Below are 19,633 nucleotides of genomic sequence, written 5' to 3' on the forward strand. Positions count from 1 at the left end.
AACCCGTTCCACTGGTGTAAAGAAGCAAAGTATCTTAAAGTCTTGATTGCTGCAGATGCTTCTCATCTATTCCAGATCAACTTTCCACTTCTGTTAGACCGGGTGCCTAAAGAGCTGAAGGATTGGTCCATGCTGCAAATCACCTGACTCGGAAGGGTGAGCATTCTTAAAATGAATGTGCTCCCATGCTTCTTATACCTGCTACAGACGCTGCCAATCTTTTTTTGCTCGGCTACGCAGAGCTTTCACGACCTGCATATGGAAAAACCGGACAGCCAGGATCAAATAAGAAATTCTAATCAAACCCAAATTGCAGGGCCGCTTAGGCCTCCCCGATCTAGTTAAGTATCACAAGACCATCCACCTCCAGCGCGTCATCGAATAGTTATTAGCGCCACTGGACAAACTTTGGATCGCCATAGAAGCTAGCTTCTCAGCGCTGCTTCTGCATACACTCCTATGGCAACCCCCAAGTCTGGCGACCAGACAAGATGGGGGGGGGGGCACCCCACAATAGCTTACACCCTAAATATCTGGGAGAGACGATCTCCAAGAACGGACTTCTCACCACCTACCTTCTCCCCGTACTCCATCACGGGCAGCCAGTCGTTCCGCATAATCTACTCCACTCGGATCATGACTAGCTTCGGATTACCACTACTCTGCAGGCTACAACACGTGGGCAGGAGGACCCCAGACCTGATGACCAGCTTTAGATATCACCAACTAGCCCACATGCTCAATCAAGTACCGAACCTAACTTCAGCCACAAGAACTCTCACCATATTTGGGATGCAATGCACTCAACACTCACCCCCACCCCATGCCATCTCACTGCTATATCGCCTTCTGATTACACTGCAATATAACCACACACCCTTATTTTGTTCGACACTGGGAGAGAAACCTAGGCTCTCATTTGACTCAATAACGATGGACCAAAACCTTCATATTGACACATGAATCCTCCATTAGTACAGAATACCAGGAGTCCGGATACAAAATTATATCTCACTGGTATAACACTAGGGAGAATTTTCTCCATAAACCATTACTGTCCACCAGAATGTTGGCGATGCGGCAGGAAACTGGGCACACTGTTCCACATCTGATGGACATTCCCACAGATCCAACACTACTGGAGGGAGATGTACTAATATTGTTATAGCTTTACAAGCATGACTCAAACACTTTTCTTTAATTTAAAAAAAATAAAAAGTGAATACAAAGACACAAAAACAAGTCTTGTGCTCACCCCATGTGTTCCCTATTAAGGGTTAATAAGCTCAAGGAAGCAAAGTGAAGTCAGTATAGGACCCACCTAAGAGGGCTGCGTTAACATGGCAGGTGGGCATCCCTCTCATGGCAATTGGAGTAACTAACCTCCATTTGTTTATGCATAGGGATTTGGGAAGAGTGCAGGAAACTTTTTGTTTATTTTTTATGAAAAATTAGGTTTACTGAACTTTGTGCTCTGGAGCTGATTTATTTGTGAACATAAATCTCACAATTCTGGAAGATTGGATGCACTGACTTTAGTGAATATAACATTTTGGATAGAAGCAAATGTCTTCTAAAGGTTTTGTGGGTATTTTCCTTGTAAAATAAAGCTTGGGTTACTGGCCTCAGTTAATTTTTTTTTTTTTCGTATTTGTTGTCATACTGTGAATTTTCTCTTTGAATGCAAACAAACTTGTGAGTCGGCACTAATTTTGTAATTTTTTCCTGTTTGTTTTGCATAAACAATTCTTACTCCCTTTCTATCCTCTCTTTAGTTTATTCACGTGCATTTAACATTTTTTTTTTTGTGTGTGTTTATTTAGGGTTGAAGTCTGTATAATCAGCTTATATTCTACTTTCAGGTGTGCTTACCATTGATACAAAGTGCTTTAAGTGTTGAGTCATCCACAGTACAATCTACCCCCTTAAGGTCATCTAATCACAGTATAACTGCATCTACACCACTTCAGAAAGGTACCTGGTATTTATTTATTCGGGTGAAATTAGGTATGCTTTTGTTTCCTATTTTATGCATGTGCTTTCTCATACTAACCACAATGACCTCACATTGTTTATGTTGAATGTCAACTTTTCTTTTTGTGTGTGTATGTATGTATCCAAAGTTACCACCCTAGACCTTTTGAATGCAACTTATTTGTCTCCTTACTAAATGTTAACAGTGGAGAGTTGCAGTGGGTGCCTTAACTCATTTGGGATATGTTGTTTTGAGAGTAGTACACTGCTGCTGGCGAGAGTGGCTTTAATCTGTTATGTTTTCTTTTTCTTTAGGCACTTACTCATTCTCAAGTCCTACAACTCCAAAAATTAGCTTGAACTCCAGCCTTTTGACTTCAGTGGCTTTTCCATCTGTTCACCTTTTGGGAATCGAAATGATGCTTCATTTTCTACTTGGTCCGGAAGTTGTAAAATTTGCCAACCAGCACAAGCTTGTGCTTAGCTTAGGTATGATAACCTGTGATGCAAAGGAACAGCATAATCCTTCACTTTTTGTCTCAGTAAGATGTGGTTGGTTGTGTGCTATTCTGCATACCATTTTCATGCTTGAACATTTCTGGCTGTTGCGTTAATAGCCCTCGCTTTTATTCTTGCAGAACCTCTTCAGCATCCCTTAATCAGTAGTTCTTCGTTCTTCTGTAAGCATGCTGCTGTCCTGCTGGCCTCCGTGCAAGATGGATTTATTGTCATAGGAAAAGATGCTTCTGGTAAGACACTTGACAATGTTATGGCAACTATTGATGCTGCGTGAATATAGATTTGTCATTACAAAATGTTAGGATGGTTTGAAACTTTCTTCTTAACAAATGCTTCCAAGAAAGCAGCTCTGTTAAATATTTTAAATTAAAAACTCATGTTGGCTTTAGAATTTCAATACAATGTCAATGCAGCAAGAATATATAAATGATATAAATTTTTCATGTAGTGCCTAATTTTTTTTGCTTGAGCTTCCACATTTTGCAATTTCCTGTTAAATGTAAGACTTTTATTTATTATGCTAAACAGGAATTTGACTTAAGCCACTAGTAATAATCAAAAAAAAAAAAATCCTACAAATCTTCTGTTTGGCCTAAATGTTACTATTCATGACAACTCACTGTTTAGTGGGTAACTCGTCCACTTGGGTTTCAGTAACTGCCTGATCTGGCCAAGTTTTAGATGGTTACATTTGCCAACTTCATATTGATCTGTGATCACGCTTTGCAGCTTAATTTGTTTAATGTAGTTGGGTTTTTTTTGTGTTTTTTTTATTTTTTTTATTTGAAGTGTAAAATTTTTCTTTGGCAAACTAAACCTAATTTTGTCCTCTGAATTGCTTCTAGGGGTAGTGGTAAATGCTATATGGAAAGATATGATCGCTTTTGTGAAGGCAGCCATGGATACAGGTAATTTGTGTGTAGTGGTTTTAGGCAGTGCATTTAATGTTTATCCAGTTGAAACAGTCTTAAAGCATGTTGGGGGGACAAAAAGAAAATGTTGCCACTTGAATGTTCCTGGCAAATCTGTTGGTTTCCATGGTGATTATATCTCTTTCTATCTGTTTTTTGTATCAAATATTTTCGAACTCTAAAACAGGATGAGAACTTGTAAACCTCTGCTTATGGGTTCCCACACTTGAAGGATTATAAATGGCCTTCTTGTTAATCTTTGTCTCATCAGGTAACAAAAAGGACCGACAAGGTTCAGAAGTGCTAACCCACTTATTACAAGCATTGAAAAATATCATCACTTCTGATGTTCTTCAGGTGGAAAAGTCAATGGTGAGTATTTTACACACAGTGACATATGTGGCTGTTGCGACTTTTTTTTTAAAGTGATGGCATTTTAAGTAATTTAATTTTTTATTTTTATTTAGAACATGCTGGGGTGCACCGTAAAGGGACTACCTCAAAAAATTCTTGGATCTGCAGCATATCAGGTGGCAAATATGGATCTTCTTAATGTAAGAAATGTCTTGGGTTGTTGCCACAAATGTGCTGTTATCTTTGGCTTTTGTGCAAAGCTAGCACATGATGCTGACATGGTGCGCACTTACCTTGATTGTGGCTTTTTATTAACTATTTAACCCTCGAAAGCAGTATGATAGTACTTAAATATGACGTGTGTTTATATTTTACAAATTGCCACCTTTTTTAACTTCTACTCCCTCCCCTCCTTCTAGGGTACCCCAGCTCTGTTTTTGATACAGCTGCATTTTCATGGTCCTATTCTAGAACATGGGATCTCCTCAGAAAGGTAGGTTTCTGTTTATTAGTTTGTGTACTTTCATATTACATTTTATTTATTTTTTCTTGAAAAATGTAATCCTATTGCTGCTAACATAAATTAATGTAGGTTCAAAATTTTGTGTTCAAAATGTGTCCTGTGACGAAAGCACAATCGTCACTGGTGTTTGGAGGGGCCTGCTGGCCAGTGTCTTGCCCCAGGACTATGGCCCATGTATTAGTCTGGGATACAGACTGGAGAAAGGGCTTTTGTTTGTGTCTTTTTTTTTTTTTTTTTTCTTTTTTCCCCAGTTCAGTCTATGGGACAGCCGAATGGATTGTGCCCATGGTGTTTACGAACGAACAGCCGGACCACACACAAGTGGAGTGTGGCACTCATTTACCTCTCAGGAGCTGCGGTTAGCTGGGAAGTCGCCGTTCGTTTAGTCGAACACGTGGCAACGGCCATCTTGTTTGGTCGAACGCGTTCAGCTGTGTTTGGTTGTAGAGTTCATGGAACTCAAATCAGACACGCAATGGCACCAACACCGCTGAACTTTACCTTCTCTGAACTTCGTGAGTCGAAACAGTGTTTGAATGCTGCTTTAACATTGACATTCGAATGCTGCTTTACCATTGACATTTGCACCAACGGTCGCCGTTCGTCTATTTGAGCTTACTTTAACATGGGAAATAGACTGGTCGCACCGTCAAATTCTATGGAACTGTTTTGGGCAGGAAAGCCATGCTGCGGTCGTTCAGAAGAGACCTCCCTAGACAATTGAACCCCATGGCGATTTTTGACTAGGTTTGTGGGATCTGAGCGCTGTTCGGATATATTGGGAGCTCAGATCAAAGCGATCTGTGGACCTGTCACATGTGGGGGTTCAGTTCTGTGAAACATAAGTTATGTATTGTGTTTTTGTTAGTTTTAACTTAGGAATATTTTTCTGTACCTGGAGATAATTGAGTTTACTACAGCAACTTAAGCCATCTCCAGGATAGAGGGAGGGATTTTACGGTGTATGTGGGAATGTTAATGTGTTAATTATTGTTCCCATTGGTTTGTCCCAGTTTAACACCAGGTCCAGGGGGCGTGCCTCTGGCCTGGAAATGTGTATAAAAGAAATGCGTCTGTGCTCATTTAACAGATAATCTTTCACCTTCATGAAGTTTCGGCTCATGTTTGGGGGATTGGAGAACTACACTCTGGGGATTGCTATAATCACTATACTCCCCAAGGTATAATCACTAAGCACTGGAAAGAGCTTGTTCCTGCTCTCTGGACTAAGGAGAGGTTCACCCACTGGAAGCTGGAGCCTGGTCTTGGGTCCAGGGTGGGTAGGAGACGGCGAGACCCCAACCAAGTTGTGGCGGTTAGTGGGATCTGCGTTGGTTATGGTGTCTAGTTGAGTGCTTGGAGCCCTTGGGAAGCATTAGGAACATCAGTCAACCGAAGGTACCCAGTCTGGGTGCCAGCAGTTCCGTTTCATGTCCAAAAGCACTTTATCTAAACTTGTGGTTTTTTTTTTTTTTTTTAACCTGAGATTTGTCTGTTAATATTCAAATCCAGTGCGCTGCCCCTCCCTCCACCCCCACCAAAAAAAAAGTTGATCTGTACCATGTTAAACCTTTTTTTTTGACTGTCATTTTAATTTTTTTTGGGGGGGGTTTTTTTTTAGCTGACATCTGTATTAACTTTTTCAGGTACTTTATAAACTTTGAGACACTTGTGAACTATGTACTGTCAGGTCAAACATCTCCTCTGGCATTTAGTGAATCTGTCCTTGTTGAGTTGAACCAGTGTGCAAAGGTCCTTGAGAAAGAAACTCTGTGGCGTATGTGGAGTATTCTAATAAATCCACTGACTGAACGCATTAATCAGGTAAGTTGTATTTGCTCTAGGATAGTAGTGGTGTGTGGGGTTTGTTTTTCCTTTATTTAAATACACAAAGGCTGGCAGATATTTTTAGGAAGTGGTATACAGTAAAGGATGGGTCAAAAACTGGGTAGCAATATTAAACTAGTCCTTGAGACCTTCCAACAAGTCAGGATATTATATCTTGTCTATTCTAAACAACACAACATTGGAATCTGTTCAAGAATTTTGAGGACTGATTTGAATCTTTTAGAGTTCTTTCTTCTTAAATCTTATTCATTGAATCCGTATTTGGAGCAAGTTTTGATTTTTCTCATTTAGTTGAACACTTAAGTTTCTTATTTTGTTTCAGACCAATGAAGTGAATCAGGGAGATGCTCTCGAACATAACTTCAGTGCAATGCATAGTTCGTTAATGCTACCCATTAGCCATATATTCCCAATCACTGGCTTTTCTCAGGTAGGTGACGTTTTCATTTTCTATAAAATTATGGTTATATACTATGTACATGATCACTTGTTTACATTAGGGATGCAGTGACATGAAAATTCTGGGACAAAACAGAAAATTCAGGATGCCCTTGGCCAAAAACCCAAAATGTTAGTGTTTTTTTTTTTTAAGATTGTGTTGTGTGTATGGAATTGTGTGTGTGTGTGTGTGTGTGTGTGTGTGTGGTGCAGTGTAGAGTGTAAGGCACATAGTGTGGAGTGGACTAGGGATGTAGTGTGTGTGTGTGTGTGTGTGTGGCACATGGTGGGGGGTCTGGTAGGGGTGTAGGGCACATGGTGTAGGCTGGGATAGGGGTGGCAGCTTGAGGGGGTGACTAATGGCGGAGGGAGCGGGTTTTTATTTTTTTTTGTGCTGTCTCTCTCCAGTCTGCAGCACCGCCCAGTGTGAGCTGCAGACTGTGCTGTATCTAGCGATACCCAGAAGTCAGCGTTTGCCGTAGTAACACATGGCAACGCTCTGATTGGCAAAAGATCGCGAGATAAGCACAGTCTGCAGCTTACACCGGACGGAGCTGCAAACTGTCCTGGGTCTCTCCCCGGGCAGACAGGAGGGGCCTCACACCAGGCGGCACACAGGGCAAGCCACTAGGGCCCCCTCCCAATGTCGGGTCCTCGGTCATGGACCAAGGACCTGACAAGTCACTCTGCCATATTTTGGGCAGATTTGACCCTTTTTCGGCTGTAATGGGATAGGCCCATTTTCAGCTGAAATTTCAGTGCATCCCTAGTTTGAATAAATCTTTAAAACCTGTGTTTTTATTTTTGTTTTTTAATTATTAAAAATTATATTGTGTTAAGATTATCACATTGTAACTTGCATCATATTTGTTGCGTTGATTTGGTAAATCCAGTAATGGTAATTTCCTCTCTTGTATTTTCCTATAGCCCACAATGAAGACTTTGATGCGAACCTGGTCAGAACTATACAAAGCTTTTGCACGCTGTGCAGCGCTGGTTACAACCACTGACGAAAACGTGTGCTGTGAAGAACTGTGTTCAAGAATTCTTTCTGTTTTTTGCGAGTGTCCCTCAGTGAGTATTCTGTCACTTGTATATATGTCCAATTCATAGCACTTTTTTTGTTTTGCCAGTTCTTTTTGTATTTACATGTTTTGAAACATTTTTGTAGAATACTAATTTTTTAATAAAAACAATTCTTCTTCAGGGGTTGCAGTTTTTAGAAAGGATTGTTCAAGTTGTCACAATAATAGTGGAATGTTTCAACTTTTCCCCATATACCACCAAATGTCAGCCAAAAACAAAAGGTAAGCAATTTGTATGTTTATGTTAAGCTTGCCTATTGTGTTTAAAAAAAAAAAAAAGTGTGTGACTTTAATACAGATCAGCATGGGACAGTTAAGATAACCTCCTACTAGAGCAAATCCAGGGAAAAGTATTATCTAATACAAAAAAGGAATAGTGTTCCAAATTTTTAACAAGGGTTGCACTTTAACCCCTTCAGGATGGAGTCAATAGTGCACGTTCTGAACAAAACGTAAACAAAAACTGGAATTTGCGCTATATGTCTGTTCACCCGTAGTTCCCCTCTTTCATATTATATGCACCCACACTTATATATAATTTTGTTTTAGAAGAAACAGGGCTTTAATTTATCATTAACTATTCACATATGGAACATAATTCATTATGAATAAAAAAAATGTGAGAAAATAAGATTTTTATTTTTAAATTTGTATTTCCGTCTGACATTTTAGCTGTGAATGTCATAATACTGTTAGGTTTCACTGCAACAAAAAAAAGGTTTGTAATCCGCGATGTCTCACGAGTACAACAGTACCCCCCATTAACAGGTTTTATGGTGTTTTGGAAAGTTACAGGGTCAAATATAGAACGTTCCATTTTCAAATTGAAATTTGCCAGATTGGTAATGTTGCCTTTGAGACGGTGTGGTAGCCCAGGAATGAGAATTACCCCCATAATGGCATACCATTTGAAAAAGTAGACAACCAAAGGTATTGAAAGTGGGGTATGTTTAGTCTTTTTTAGTAGCCATTTGGTCACAAACACTGGCGTTCATATTTGGTTTTGTGTGAAAAAAACTAATATTTGGCCAGTGTTTGTGACTAAGTGGCTACTAAGAAAGACTGGACATACCCCACTTGCAATACCTTGGGTTGTCTACTTTTGCAAATGGTATGCCATCATGGGGGTAATTCTCATTCCTGGGCTACCATACGGTCTCAAAGGCAACATAACCAATCTTTACAGATCCCACCAGCAGGGGGACTGTCTGATTTTTTTTTTTTTCAGACAGTCCCCCTGCTGGCAGATCCACGGCCAGCTATAGGGGGCCATGTGATTGCTCTTTGAGAGCGATCACATGGCCCCCGGGGGCTTCTTTTGCTGTGGGGCGGCTGCCTGGGCTGTGAGGCAGTCCTCCCGAAGCGGAGCGCCGGTAAGGTAAGTATACCGGGTGCTCCAGGGCTCAAAGCAGTTACGGCGTTCCATGCCGCTGCAACGGCTTTAAAGCCCGCTTAAAGCGGGTTGGGGTTAAACTATATAGTGTTATGGTCTGTTTTTGCTGATGCGTGTGTATTTAGAATATCCTTTTCAGTTTTTATAATTTTGTTTTTATAATTTTTTTTTTTTTTTTTTAAGCTCCACACACTCCAACTGAATGGTCTAAGAGGAAGAAGGAACCACTAGGAAATCTGAATTCTTTGTTGAAATTATTTATTCAAATAATGGACTGTTTCCATACTCTGAGCGCTGATGAATCTGTGTTAGAAACAAGTTCTCAGACGCTAGTATCTGTTGGTGGTTCAGTCATTGGAGCTTTGTCTACATGCATCAGCCATATAACGTTGCCTTCCCTACTTAGAATGGGGTTTGTGATGCTTACTAAGCCTATCTCCCTTTTCTTTGACAAAACAAAGTAAGTCCTTTTACATTTTTTAATGTCTACACACAACTGGAAATTTTAAACCTGCCTTGAATTTTAGATCATTGTAAGGGTCCTGTTTAATTGTGGCTAAAGTGGCAGCGCATTGATATCCCCACACACGTACATCTTAGTCTGTTCTGTAGAATTTTATGTTTAGGAACTTAAAACCCTATCTATATTGGTGCTGATATGCAGTTGCAATCTGCTTTGTGTTTTAGGAGGAAGATTTATTCTATTGAAATGTTTAAGCTAAACTGTGTCCTAAATACTTCTGCCCTTTCCCTTAGGTCTGAATCTTCTAAAGTCTACAGTAGTCTTGGCAGTAAGGTAAGAAATAAAACTTTAGTTTTCTTTTGTTAGTGGTTGGGTGGCGAGGAAGGTGTCTACGTAAAAATTTGCGTTTTCATTTTTTAGTATAAAGAGGCGTTCTTTGGTTTTTTTCCTAATTACAGAGGAAGGCATTCCCACTTTACCTACATGTCTCACATATTTGGAAGGGTTCAATGATTGCATGTATCACAATTTTGACATCTAGGCTCTTTCTTTTTTTTGCAGTTGGATAGGTTTATTGCAGATGGCTTCCTTAGCCTTGGGTCACGTTACACTGGATCTTATGACAGCGAGTTGCTTGAAGCTCTGTCTCCCTTGCTCTGTGCTATATTTCTGCATAAAAACAAGCAGATCCGGAATCAAGTGGCTCAGTTCTGGAATGGATCATTTGGGAAAGCTACAGGGCTACTGTATCCAGAGGAACTAAAGTATGAATTATAATGTGCTGAAAATGTTTTCCGTTAACACTGAAGTTAAAAAACCAAAACCCTAATTATTGTAATTTTGGGTTGGGCAAATACTCTTAGTGCTGTAACCATGTATTCCTGATCACAAACAGGCACAGATAAAATGACTTGGATTAACATTAGATGAGCAGTTATTGACATTTAATACTTCTTCAATAGTGAGAAATGTCCAGTTTGGCAGCAAATGCTGCAATTAACTACATTCAGCAGTGCATCAGTGACTCCACAAATTTGCCTAAATTTTCTTTAAACCTTGTAAAGCATTCATTGTGTGCTTTTATCAGTCAGGATTAAATAATTGCTAATAATGGATTAACATTAGCTTTCCATAGTCCTTTACAAGATCTTTTGCCTTAAATTGAGCTGCCATAAATGCGACAAAGACCTTGCAAACTTATGTCTGTAGTCCAGGGATAACGATTTCTTGGAAGGCTTGCCACCTCCTCGTTCAGCCAATCTTATGCAATCGGTTGAAAACTCATTTGAATGTTGGATTTTGTGACATTTTGGAGTGACAGAATTATGAATGCTCTGAGTATTCATAAAATTGATCTGCAAATCTTTTATTTTCACACATGTAGTTTGCCAGATAACAAATTGATTTTCATATTCCCTTTTAAATCTGAAAATGTTAACGTGCAATTTTTTGTAATTTTTTTTTTTTTTTTTCCCAGACCAGTGTTAAGCCAAGTGAAATCCAAAACACCTCTTCTGTTGCCTGGATTCACATATTCGAATTCCACAGAGGAATTAAGTGGTCCCTATTCTGACAACGTAAGTTAGTGTACAAAATAGGAAACTTACAGAATATACAAAAGCTCTTTATTTTGTGCAAGATTGTGTGTAAGTGTTTAAACATATCCTTGACTTCGCTTTTTTTTTTTTTTTTTTTAACTTCTGGTTTTATAGACTGATAATTCACAATTAGAAACAAAGATAAGTGGGATTGAGGTTAAGTCGGCTGGCAAACGTGACTCTTTATTGTCCAGAGCTGAGGAGCTTAAAGAGAAAGAAACTCCAATCCGACCATCACAGGTCAAGGTATGAAGTTGGTCTGTGGCAAACTCGCTCTCTTGGTGCAACCTGCATACATTTTTTTTATTTTTTTTTCTTATTCCTCTCTTGGGTTTAATACAATTTGCTGTTTTTATACAGGTAAAATTGGATTTCTCTTCACCCAAACGTAAACTGAAGCTCTTAGAAGAGGAGCAGTCCGTTGACTTTGTGTTTATACCGCCAGAAACAAAAGAGCGTGTTTTAACCGAACACCAGAAAGAAGTTCTCAGAACAAAAAGGTTGGTTGAGGTGGTGGAGGTTACACAGATATTGGTGATGGTTGGACACTGGTGTGGGGGGGAATTTGCAAAAGAAGATACCATAACACAGCCCAATCGCCAGTAAAAAAATGTTTTTCACTTTTCTTTCTCTCCTTCTTGTGGTTAGCTTCAGAAATTAAGATGGTAGACTGTAACTGGAGAAATACCTTCAGCTGTGACATTTACATGCTATTGATTGTAACATACACCCTAAAAACTAACAGAGCACCATGTGGGCTCCTTGTCTTACACCATAAAGTGTGTGAACATTGAATTTTCACGTGGGTGTGTGGTTTTTATATATATATTTTTTCCCTCTCCTCTCTAGGGTGGATATACCTACCATGTATAACAATTTGGATGCTTCTCAAGACACTAACTTGTTCAGTCAATATTCTCAGAGCCAAGAAAATTATTTGTAAGTGTATCAATGTATTGCTAGTCTTGTTTTTATTGGCATGCACTGTACAATCATTTCAATTTATATTTTTTTATGCCTAGGGAAAAAACAGCTGGATCTGAAGAATTAAAAGATCGCAGGGAGTCAAAGGTAACATTCTATTTTATTTGTGTGTCAATTTATGAGATCTACCTTTTGTATATGCTTGAATCGTACCACTGAATTTGTAAGTGCATGTTAAAGTAGAATATAAGGACTGATCACAATATGTCGTACTGAAATATTTTATTTTATTATGGTAGCTAGAGGTAGAGTGGTGTGAAATGTGTGGTTTTTCTTTTAAAAGTCTTCTATAAATTTGAAACTAACTTAATATTTTTAAAATTCTTTTTTTGTTTAGGAAAACATGCCGGAAACATTGTCAACAGAGCAAGAGCCAAATAAAGTAACACATTTGAATGCAGATGTCGAAATGTTGGACAATAAAGAACAACCTCCAGAAGTATTAAATGAATCTATAATCAAAGAGACCGAAAAGGAATCTCCGAACTCTTCAAATGTCAGCAACAGCTCTGTCTCTTCAGATATGGTCTTGGGTACTCCACCACAGCCTACAAGTCGAAGGCAATCCTTTATTACATTAGAAAAGTTTGATCATTCACCAAATAGAACTTTTAGCCCCGTTCCAATTGCCAAGTTTCCAAAAGCCGCTGTAGTTACTTTAGTTCCAGACAGCCAAGAAACTGTGGCTATGGAAAGTGATGAAAATAAAGATGTGTCTCTGAAAGACAATAAAGAATCTTTAAATACTAAGCTGCCAAAATCGGTTTCCAAAAGAAGAAAGCCCAAAACTTCTCAAATGAGTGAGAACCCTGAAGACAAACGTTCTGCTTCTGAAGAACTTAATCCTGAAGGCACCAATGAATCCTTAACAAAGTTAGATGCCAAATGTGAAGAACTTAAAGATTCTATAGCAGACTCTGAAACCCAGGAGCAAGGTCCAAAGCCTGTAGAAAATTCTGAGAATACACTAGTAGGAAACTGTGCTTTAAAGAATGTGGAGTCAAAGGAAAACACCCCTCCTGAGACTGGGAGCAACTCTCAAAATGAAAATTATCAGGCACCTTCTACAAATAAAATTTCTTTGAGAAGGTCATCAAGAAGACAATCAGAAATAATAGAAGTAGTTAGAAGTGAAAATGTGAGCCAAAGGAGAGAGCAGACAAAAAATGAGGAAAAATCATCCGTCCAGAAGAAAGGGGCACAATCTAAAGAGAACTTACGCCAACAGCAACAAGAAAAGGTTGAAAAGCGGCAAAGTGAAGAGGATAATATATTGGACCATACTCTAACACGGAGTTCTCTGTCAGAATCAAAAATTGATGAAAAAGCAAAGACTGCTGATGTAAACCAAAGCGAAGAGGTAACCGATTCTAATGTAAGCAGAGAAAGCGAGGAGGTAACTAGAAGTAGGCCTAGATATCAGACAAGGAGATCTTTGCAAGCGCTGAAGACTGGTGTTGAAAATTCAGAGTCTGACAATTCAGAGACCAGAGAAGAAAACGGTAAACGGCGGCGGACCTCAAAAAGTAAACCAAAAAGTGCTGATCTCTCTGGCAAGGATGATCATTCTGAAAGTACTCTGCTTTCTGAGATGGAAAACAATCCTAAAGCAGAAACACTTTCTTCTCTTAAAAATATAGAGCCTGTTTCAGGAAAGGACCTTGAAGTAGATGGTTCTCAAACTACAAGCTTGGACAATAAAACTTGCGCAATTGTTATGGAAAATGTTGGTGCAAATTCAATTATCCTAGATAAAGCTAGCGTGGAACCTGAGCATTCATTATGCCCTGAGGAAAACAAAACCTATGATATCACAAAGAATGACCCTGAACCCTCCTTATCTACAAAGGAGGAAAATAAAACTTACAATATCACAAATAATGACCCTGAACCCTCATCTAAAAAGGAGGATTATAAAACCTTTGACATTACAAAGAATGACCCTGAACCCTCATCTAAAAAGGAGGATTATAAAACCTTTGACATTACAAAGTATGACCCTGAACCCTCATCTAAGAAGGAGGATTATAAAACCTTTGACATTACAAAGAATGACCCTGACCCTTCCTTTCACACCAAAGTAGAAAACAAAACTTATAGCATTACAGAAAACGCCCCATCTGTCTGTAGCACAATACAAAGTTTGTTGACAGAGCCTGCAACTGGCGACTTCTCAACTGCAGTTTCTGATGTTTTCCCGCAGTCGGAAAGTAAGTTAGAGGAGTCACCTGATTGTCCCCATAAAAGGAGAAGACGTGTTAGACGGTCAAAGAGTTGCGATTGTTGTTCTGAAATATCGCTTAAACAGCACAAGTCTGTTACAGAAGAAACTATTAAAGCGAGAGTGCCTCCCAACATTTGTGTTTCAAATGTGTCCTCTGCTGATTTGCCGTTTGATGATACGCTCTTTTCTGGACCATGTGCGGTTAGCACACCTCTAGTTATGGAAAATAATGATCCTTGCTTTTTCAAACCCAGTGTTAGTGATGTCAAATATGATACAGAATCAGAACAGGAGCACACATTGGTTCCATTAAGTGAAGTCAGCCAAGCAGAAATAACTCAAGTATGTGTCCTTACAAAAACTGTTGTGGATCATCCTGTATTGTCTGAACCTATAGGTGATGAGTCTGTAATTTCTGAACAGTCAGAATCTCAACCTGAGAGAACTAATTTGGAAATCAATAATGCACAAGCTAAATGTTCAGATAATGAAGAACCTCCTGCATGGCATGTAAACTTGGTTCCAATCAGCTGTAAGACTTTTGAGGTAGTAACAACTGTGTCTACGATGAATGAAGTCAATGAAGAGATGGAAACTGAAATGGACAAATCTGAAGTTGTAGTTGTGGAAAATGATTCCTCAAAGACTAAGCCAATGGAAGAGTCTGTTAGTGCTTTGGAACCGGACAGTTCGCTTGTCAGAGTCCAAGAACAACTTGAAGACCTGCCTGCTGTTCAAACAGAAGAATGTGCAGCTCCTACTGAAATAAAAAAAAATGACATTGAAGGTGTCCTCGATGGAAGGTTTGCCACAGATTCTCCTCCTAAGATTAAAGGATTAGTAGCTTTAACGTCTGCTAATGATAGTCCTAGTGGATACTGCAGCTGGTCACCGTCGGCATCTCCATCGACTAGCATATTAAAGAAAGGCATAAAGAGACAACAGGATAATGACTCTCCGTCACCAATTAACAAGGTAACACAAACCCCTTTCTTTCAGTGATTAATACATAGCTAGGACAGCAGCAAACTTAGCTAGAATACTGTATTTTATTTAACTAATTTACTTGTAATGAACCCACAAATCGTGTGGTCATGGCTACTAGAATACTAAGCTATCTTTTTGTAACAAAACTAAATGCGCTCATATGTCCCTTTTCTTCGACCTGCATGTTCATGAGCCTTATGAAAGTGGATGTCCATGATCATGTAGGTCATATCTGTGTAAGTAACTGTAAAAAAAAAAAAAAGAAACAATGGATGGATCGGCGCATAGTGGCGAACTAGAAGATATATAAGAGATCGGCAGCAAAAACCTGGGAGTATGAGGTTCCCTCAAAAACCATCAAAGAAAAGAGTGGTATACAATCGGATGGTTATTAGGTTGCGCCACAAAAAGAATTAAAATGATGTATTCTAAAAAGTATAAAAAATTGTACTTGCAGTAACAGGCCAAACAGAATAGTTTCAGTCCAAAATTGTAAAATACAGGAAATAAGACCAGTATATGAGGTACTTATGTAGCTCTGTATCGTGAAGGTCTTGGGATAGTGGTGTATCTTGATCCAATTAGGACATAAAAAGGAAAAGAACTAAAATGGTGTATGTCACAGGCACGTTAGGAAGTGTAGAATACGTTGTGATCGTACTCCCTTATTATAGAGCTAGTACAAACTCAGGTGTGTTCAGAGGCGTTGATCCCACACTGGTAGGATATAGGTGATGGTATATTTCCGTCTTTTCCTCAGGGTAGAGTTGTACCGGTAAGGGAGAGAGATGAGGCAAAAATAGTGCTTTCTGTATAAAAACTATTTAAAATGTCTCATACTCACATTTAAGTGAGCAGGAAGTACTGCTCACTTATATAGGCGTAGGTGGTATAATTAAAAACATTAACCTGGTGCATAAGGGTATGTATGTAAATTTTTGCGCCATAATGACGTCATCGACATGGGACTTAAAGTTGGTTTATACAATGCAAACCGTATTAAAAGATTAATATAACATTGGATATAGTATTAAAAATTGTAATTATGAGTTAGAAACGAGGGTTAGATTTGTGTGTGTATATTATTTAGAACTTTTGTTTCCTCATTTCCGTCCGACTACATGATGCGCATGGATAGGGACGTATTGCGTCACATGGTCGGCCGCAGTACCTTATGGGGATTAAATGCCAGGCATAGTTAAAGTGCTGGCTTTGTGATAGAGAAGGAAAGGGGCGGGTGATGGGACGTGCGTGCATACGTGGACTTCCTGTTTTGGATCAAATCAAGCGTTTGATTATTTGTCTATCTACTCCTTTTCAAATTGTGCGCATGTCTTCTAGAAGTAAATCACACCGGACACATTGCAGCTTTTACTCTAGCAGCCAGATTTACACAGTGAACACAGAATAGACATTAGTAAATAGACATGTTATCCATTTAAGTATTTTGTCCATAACACTCCCACGACTATGATTTTCGGGAAATGTTGTGATGTTCTTTGTGAGTCTATGTGTCGGTTGGTTATATGATGTAGTTGTGCGATTGGGATAGTCTGGTGATGGCAGAATTGATTACCATCTTTTTGTGGTGATTCGTATCTATTGGGTGTTTGTTTTGGTGTCTTATAGTTTTGATTATGGGGGTAGTGTCTAGTAGGAAAGTGGCGATGAGGATTGTGTGGTTCAGTTATTTTCCTTTTTATGTCCTAATTGGATCAAGATACACCACTATCCCAAGACCTTCACGATACAGAGCTACATAAGTACCTCATATACTGGACTTATTTCCTGTATTTTACAATTTTGCACTGTAACTATTCTGTTTGGCCTGTTACTGTAAGTACAATTTCTTATACTCTTTAGAATACATAATTCTAATTATTTTTGTGGCGCAACCTAATAACCGATTGTGTAAACAACTGAAGCATGCTTAAAGGAACACTCTTCCACAAATCTCCGTCTCAATGAAGCTGCGGGACCTGTGGTTTTTAGTGTTAAAAATTGTCATCTGACACTCTCTCAGCCTGTCACTGGAAGCCAAGTAATGCTTCCTCATTAGCCATATGGCTAAGGATATGGAACTTGATGGGAGGCTGAGGAAATGTTTAACACTGTAAGAGTAAGATGATGCCAGTGTACTCCAGGTTCCATAAAAAAAATTGGGATGAACTAATGGATCTGTATTTGCCCTCTAAAGAATTTGTTATAAATGCTACCTTAAAGGGACACTCCAGGCACCAATACAGCTTTAATGCATTTTATGGGTTCTGGCCTCATTAAAGGGAAACTCCAGTGCTAGGAAAACGATCAGTTTTCCTGGCACTGGAGGGTCCCTCTCCCTCCCACCCACCAATCCCCAGTTACGGAAGGGGCGAAAACCTCTTCAGTCACTTACCTGAGGCAGCGGCGATGTCCCTCGTCGCTGCCTCCTCCTCTGCGCCGCTCCTCCCTGTGCTTCTGTCGGCCGGTGGGCGAGACTGATCCCGCCCACCGGCCGATGAGACCTAATGCGCATGCGCGGCAATGCCACGCATGCGCATTAGCGCTCCCCATAGGAAAGCATTGAAAAACGAATTTCAATGCTTTCCTATGGGGATTTGAGCGACGCTGGAGGTCCTCACACAGCATGAGGACGTCCAGCAACGCTCTAGCACAGGTTTCCTGTGCTATAGAGCAGGAAGTTCCCTCTAGTGGCTGTGGAGTTAACCCTGCAAGGTAATTATTGCAGTTTATTAAAAACTGCAATAATTACACTTGCAGGGTTAGGAGTAGTGGGAGTTGGCACCCAGACCACACCAATGAGCAGAAGTGGTCTGGGTGCCTGGAGTGTCCCTTTAATATGTTTATTTTCGTGCTCAAATCTTTATAATTTTTGCATTTAAAAAATGAATGTTTTGCAGAATGCTGCACCATAAACTTGCCTCTTTAGTCACGCCCCTCACTCCTCAAATGTATGTATATAGCTCCGTATATATTAGGACTGGGGGCGTAGCCTACCTCATTGTGATCAATAAGGCAGATCCTCATGCCATCATGGATAGGGAACAGTAGAGGTGGACGGCAAAAGGAAAACCTCTTGGTAGAGGAAAGAAATAACAACAACCCAAAGTCAAGAAGACCCATTACTGACAAATCTTTTGGAGAAATAAAAAATTAAGTGTAAAGAAAGATATACAAATTAGAGAGTAAAAATAAGTATAGCAGTAACAATAACTATTAAAAATAACAAATAATGAAAATAAATATAAAATGGAAAAATGAGTGTTGTATGAACATAAGATAAGTGTAAGAACATTTACATATGAAAATTAGTATATCAATGATGAGCTGTGGAGAAAATGTTAAAATACAGACATTACAAAATATATTTAAAAAAACCAATTATAAAAAGCAGATATTGTTAGAAACAAAAGTTAAAAAGATCAAATTCTGCATTAAGACCATCTGGGGAGAGGTTTTTAACGGAAAGACTCAAATCTATTTTTTTTTTTTTTTTAATAATGTCTCCACCTCTGCCAGTAGGCAGTACTGAATTACAAAGCAGATCTGCATTAGAAGGGAGGACACTAAGGAAAAGCTATAGTCGGGATATAACTACCTATGTTTCTCTGTCTGCGGCCAGGTTGTGAATTAAAAGCAGCTCACTCAATGCTGTTGTTGCTACATACATGTGATTAGTAACTCTTTTATCAGTGGGCGTGGCTGAGTAGGCTTTTTTTTTTGTGTGTGTGTGACTATTTAGCCTGTTTACCTTTTTTGTTCTTGCTCTATTCTAGATACGAAGAGTCTCGTTTGCAGATCCAATATATCAGGAAGGATTGGCAGATGACATTGACAGGAGAAGTCCTGTTATAAGGAGTCAAAACAGCTCTCCATCCTCTAGAAGTCTCAAAATGTTAACAGCCTGTCAGCCGAAGGTAAAAAAAAATTGATAACATGTCCTATCGGTTTTGCTTTACATGCTATACAAATACAAGCTTAATTCTTAAGTCACATACATTGTCTTTGTTTCCCTCTATAATATTTCCAAGTGGAGTGGAATTGCTTTGAAATCATGAATTACTTCCCAAGAGCAGGTTTTTTTTTTTGTTTTTTTTTTAAAAAGGGAGAATTCCAGGGTTTCTTAAAGGAACCCCCAAGGAGTGCACTGGCCTCATTAAAGATGGTTTGCAGTTTAACTTGGCCTATTAATGTTTCTTTCGTAATGTAATGTTTCTTTCGTAGCTTAATACAACTCCCACCAAAGGATTTCTTTCTCCGGGATCACGCACACTTGGAATTAAAAGCTCAAAGAAAAATTTGGTAGGTTTAACTTTTTTTTTTTCTCTTTGC

The 19,633-nt window shown here is 39.1% G+C and overlaps 1 protein-coding gene across 1 annotated transcript in view; it reads left to right on the forward strand.

Moving 5' to 3' along the window:
• RIF1 (replication timing regulatory factor 1) overlaps window positions 1-19,633 on the forward strand; it is a 335,763-nt gene that overhangs the window by 9,202 nt on the left and 306,928 nt on the right. The window contains exons 11-32 of the mRNA XM_063429519.1: window positions 1,863-1,974; window positions 2,290-2,463; window positions 2,613-2,723; window positions 3,339-3,401; window positions 3,676-3,776; window positions 3,872-3,958; window positions 4,178-4,251; window positions 5,928-6,105; window positions 6,452-6,559; window positions 7,495-7,641; window positions 7,775-7,874; window positions 9,229-9,505; window positions 9,802-9,841; window positions 10,070-10,272; window positions 10,986-11,085; window positions 11,221-11,352; window positions 11,467-11,606; window positions 11,956-12,045; window positions 12,129-12,177; window positions 12,428-15,289; window positions 19,078-19,218; window positions 19,526-19,603. Coding sequence (XP_063285589.1) covers window positions 1,863-1,974; window positions 2,290-2,463; window positions 2,613-2,723; window positions 3,339-3,401; window positions 3,676-3,776; window positions 3,872-3,958; window positions 4,178-4,251; window positions 5,928-6,105; window positions 6,452-6,559; window positions 7,495-7,641; window positions 7,775-7,874; window positions 9,229-9,505; window positions 9,802-9,841; window positions 10,070-10,272; window positions 10,986-11,085; window positions 11,221-11,352; window positions 11,467-11,606; window positions 11,956-12,045; window positions 12,129-12,177; window positions 12,428-15,289; window positions 19,078-19,218; window positions 19,526-19,603 — 5,367 coding nt within the window. The remainder of the gene's footprint in view (window positions 1-1,862; window positions 1,975-2,289; window positions 2,464-2,612; window positions 2,724-3,338; window positions 3,402-3,675; window positions 3,777-3,871; window positions 3,959-4,177; window positions 4,252-5,927; window positions 6,106-6,451; window positions 6,560-7,494; window positions 7,642-7,774; window positions 7,875-9,228; window positions 9,506-9,801; window positions 9,842-10,069; window positions 10,273-10,985; window positions 11,086-11,220; window positions 11,353-11,466; window positions 11,607-11,955; window positions 12,046-12,128; window positions 12,178-12,427; window positions 15,290-19,077; window positions 19,219-19,525; window positions 19,604-19,633) is intronic.

Source organism: Pelobates fuscus, chromosome 8, assembly GCF_036172605.1.
Source record: "Pelobates fuscus isolate aPelFus1 chromosome 8, aPelFus1.pri, whole genome shotgun sequence".
NCBI lineage: Eukaryota > Metazoa > Chordata > Amphibia > Anura > Pelobatidae > Pelobates > Pelobates fuscus.